Source organism: Loxodonta africana, chromosome 3, assembly GCF_030014295.1.
Source record: "Loxodonta africana isolate mLoxAfr1 chromosome 3, mLoxAfr1.hap2, whole genome shotgun sequence".
NCBI lineage: Eukaryota > Metazoa > Chordata > Mammalia > Proboscidea > Elephantidae > Loxodonta > Loxodonta africana.
The window spans coordinates 183,574,314-183,578,527 of NC_087344.1; the positions used below are offsets into that span (position 1 = coordinate 183,574,314).

The 4,214-nt window shown below is 44.6% G+C and overlaps 1 protein-coding gene across 1 annotated transcript; it reads left to right on the plus strand.

Annotated features, from left to right (window-relative positions):
• The first annotated feature begins 1,513 nt into the window (after nucleotides 1-1,513).
• SPRR4 (small proline rich protein 4) lies at nucleotides 1,514-2,231 on the plus strand. The gene is given in 1 exon segment (XM_023553978.2): nucleotides 1,514-2,231. A coding segment is annotated over 1 exon segment (210 nt). The 5' UTR covers nucleotides 1,514-1,898; the 3' UTR covers nucleotides 2,109-2,231.
• Nucleotides 2,232-4,214: the final 1,983 nt, after the last annotated feature.

Here is a 4,214-nt window from a genome sequence, read left to right on the forward strand (position 1 = left end):
CTACTTTAAAAAGACGTTGAGTTTGAGCAAACACCTCAGGTGGGTTAAGTCAGCTCAGGTAGGCAGGGACCCAGAATGCCGGAGATACCTGCTGGGTGTTTTCCATCAAAATAGGCCAGTAAAGCAGGTCCCTGGACAAAGTGCAGGTGGCAGAAGTGGGTGAGGAATTCCCTGGAAGGTGGTAATCAGGGCCACACCAGGCACCTGGGGCAGGCTGGGGACCCTTATAAAGGCCTCCAGCAGTGGATGCCCTGGACCTGTGCCCAGCCTTCTCTCCTAGTGTCCAGCACACCATCCCTGGTAAGGGGAAACACATCTGTTCTCCTGGTTATCTACTAAGCTCTTTCCTTCTTGAACAGCCTTGAGCCGCTAGGCCAAGCTCCTCTCTTCTTGAGCAATCAGGGAAGTTACATAAGCCTCCTCACAATTAAGGAAACATCACACTAATTGTTATTAGGGAATTCAATCTCCATTCTGCACTATTGCTAGGTATGACTAATTTCCTGATTCCAGGTTTGACCCCTTGGCAAGAGGATTTTTCTCATCATAGGGAGATGTTTAGAGCTGTAGCATTTTGTAGCAATTCTGAGCCTCCTCTAAAGCTTTCTCATACCCTATTCTACCTTCTTGACCCTTCCAGGCAATCTTTGTCAAACTTCGCTTTTTGGTTTACAGACACAGATATATTGGATATTATATTTTATACTATGAAGCTTCCATATCTCACTATTCTAATGACCATTCCCCACCCCACCCCCCCACCCCACTTTCTGGCTCCTTCACTGTTGTTGTTAGTTGCCATTGAGTCAATTCTGACCCATGGAGCCCCATGTGTTGCAGTGTAAGACTGTGTTCCATAGGGTTTTCAAGGCTGTGAAATTTCAGAAGCAGATCACCAGGCCTATCTTCTGAGTGCCTCTGGGTGGGTTCTAACCACTAAACTTTTGACTAATAGTCAAGAGTTTAACCATTTGCAGCATCCAAGGACTCCTACCTGGGACCTATACTTCCTATTTATAATCACTAATTTAGAAGATGAAGAATGCTGTCTACAAAAAAAAAAAAAAAAGGTAGGGAGACAGGGAGACACATGTCAGAGCTGGGAAGGTCTCCGAGACATTCTAGATCAGCGTCCTCCAAATAAGGGCAAAGAGATCCAGAGAAGATTGCCCAGAGGTGTGTTTGGCCAGATGGTAGCAGATTTGGATCTAGAACCAGTGGCTGTGCCTCCTTGTTCAGTGCTCTCTCTGATCCACATTTCCTCTTTGCTTCCAGGGATACCTTTGGCTCTCAAATCCCCCAGTGCTCCTAGAAGGCTTGGAACCATTGTCATGAGTCAGGGTGGAGCAGGGATTAGAAGTCAGGCCTCAGATTTCCCGGTACAGGCTTTCTCCGTTCCCATCACAAAACACCATGGCACTTCCTTCTAGGACAAAGAGTGCCCCTTTCCTCTTCTTCATGCCCATCCATTCTTATCCACACTCATTGTCTGATTGTTCAAGGTAGCCAGTTGGCCTTGCGTAGATCTATCAGCTAAGATTTAATGCCTTGACCTTGTAAAATGTCTGGGCTATTTTTAAATCCTCAACTCAGTACCCCATCTTATTTTCCTGGTAAAACTGAGAAATAAATTATGTATTAGTAAGTCAGGAGCTCATGTGAGGATGAAGAAAGACACAAAATCAGGACAGCATAGAAGAAGGAAGAAAGGGAGAAAGGAAGATAGCAATGGGTGCATGCAGAACAATCCATTAGCCAACTGAGGCTGTTAATCACTTATCATGTCCTTGGATGTTGGAGAAAAATGATCTTCTAGAAGTTAGTAGAGAGGGAGAGATGGCAGGAGCCCTTCTCATGGTATCCATGGTTCTCTTCCAGGTTCACATATTCCTGGAGCAATGTCTTCCCAGCAGCAGCAGCAATGTCCACCCCAGAAGACCTAGCAGCACCAGGTGAAGCAGCCCTGTCAGCCACCCCCTGTCAAATGTCAAACCAAGGATCCATGTACTTCCCAGGCCAAGAAACAATGCTCACCCAAGGGCAAAGCCACTCTAGCCCAGCAGAAGTGTCCACCAGCCCAGCAAGCCCCTAACAGTAAACAGAAGTAAGGATTGACTGGGGATTACCATCTACTCACCAACCAAGCTACCAGATGGAGCCTTCTCTTCTTCAGGATTTGCCTTTCTCTCCCTCTTCCTTCTACCTGGGGTCCAATGGAGTATTATAAGGGTTTCCTGCCAATACACCCCTCAGCATATACACCTCTGTGCTCTAAGGTTGTGCCAAACACCACTCTTACATGCTCCCAGGTAGACATGAGAAGAGGATCATCCTCTCTAACCTCCAGTTGGCCACAGCTGTGGCCCACCCATGTCCCAAAGCAAGGAACATACCTGGGCTCCTTCTGGGGATCCATTTTGAGTAGTAGGGACACCAGAGGCTAATGCATAACATCTGACCCATTCACTTCTTCTACTTCCCCCTCCATGGGCTTCTCTCCTGTTTCTTCCCCTAATAAATTGGTGTTCCATGTAACTGTCTGCTTCATAGTCTGATTGTGCCTCCTGACTCCTAGCCCCATTCTGTAATCCACTCATTGGTTCAAAGGGAATATTCTGGGGAAGTGAGTGTGTGAGTGCATATGTGCCCAGGAGTGGACCTACATGGGCTTAGTTACTTTCTGTTTACTAATGATGGAGGAAGGTCAGATCCTGTCCCATCTCAGGTTAAGCAGAGGAAAGAACAAGCCGATACTAGTTGGCAAGAGTCTGGGATATGCTTGCTAATTATTCCCATCTAGGGAAAGGGCATGGGAAGGAGATGTTTAGTTCCTACCATTAGAAGCCCACAGTCTACCTGATGAATGTGGTCTTTGCCTCTTGAAGTTGCCATTCTGAAAAGACAAAACACACACAAATGACTTAAGAATACCCCAAAGCCTTTCCACAAAAGCACGAAAATACATTTTTTATTTTTTCATTTATTGTCCATCCATATATTCATTAACTCACCCATTCACTCACTTATTCACTCACTTATTTAATATTTAGCAAGTTTTAGTATGAGCAGTTCTACTCTGTCACATGAGTTTTCTATGAGTTGAAAATTGACTAGACAGCACTCAACAACAATGGTATGAGCTTAGTTTTCCACTTTGACACACTGGTTTTCCGGAGAGATTCTGAGACAATCTGTCCTGAGACTCAGGCTAGTCTTTAGAAATTAAAATCATTTTCTTATACAAGGAAAAGTTGTTCCAGGGATAGCCATGTAGACAGAGTTTGTGAAGTATACAGGTCTTGGTTTACTATGGAGCCAGTTACCATGGAGCCAATTCTGACTCACGGTGACCCCATGTGTGTCAGAGTAGAACTGTACTCCATAGGACTTTCAATGGATGATTTTTCGGAACTAGATCACCAAGCCTTTCTTCTCAGGTGCCTCTGGGTGGACTCAAACCTCCAATATTTCAGTTAGCACATTAACTTTTTGCACCACCCAGACATTCCTTTGTCTGTTAGTCCAACATTGTATGGCTTATAAGAGAAGTCCTGTCTTTACAGCTTGCTACTTCCTGACCCTGGTATGAGATCGGCTGCCTGTATTAGAAAGATGCAATAAATCTCCCAGATGTAGAAAATAGGTAAGTCTTTAAAGGAAAAGTCCTGTATTGGAAGGAGTAGCTAAACACACAGCTAGATTCTCTCCCCTTGAGCTTTATTTTTTTTTCCTTGGTATTTCCTCACTGAATTCTAGTCATTGACACAGACAATGGCAAGAATTAATTGCTGCTTTAACAGACTGGCCTAAAAAAGAATAACCTTCTTCCCCATTTTAGCTGATATTTCCAAGTAACAACTACTTAAAACTCTGTAGGTAGAGGCATTAACCAGGGAAGTCGAAGTTTCATAAACACAATCAAGAACAAGAAGTGAATGCTTCTAACCCTAAGAATTCCTCACCAACCCTCCTGAGCCCCAACCCCTGCATCCTGAAATAACTCCATTCTGTCAAGCAAGAAGGCTGGTATATTTTATCAGCCACCTTGCCCGTCTTCCTTCTATCTATACTCCAGCCAGTTTTTTTAGTCTCATGTTTGTTATATGCCATTTCTGTGTCTCTCAGGAAGCCCCTCACAGTCCTCCACAGATTTTGGGGTGTCAGGGCTGACAGATTTGCATAGTCTTCAGCTAATTGACAGGACAGAGTGATTG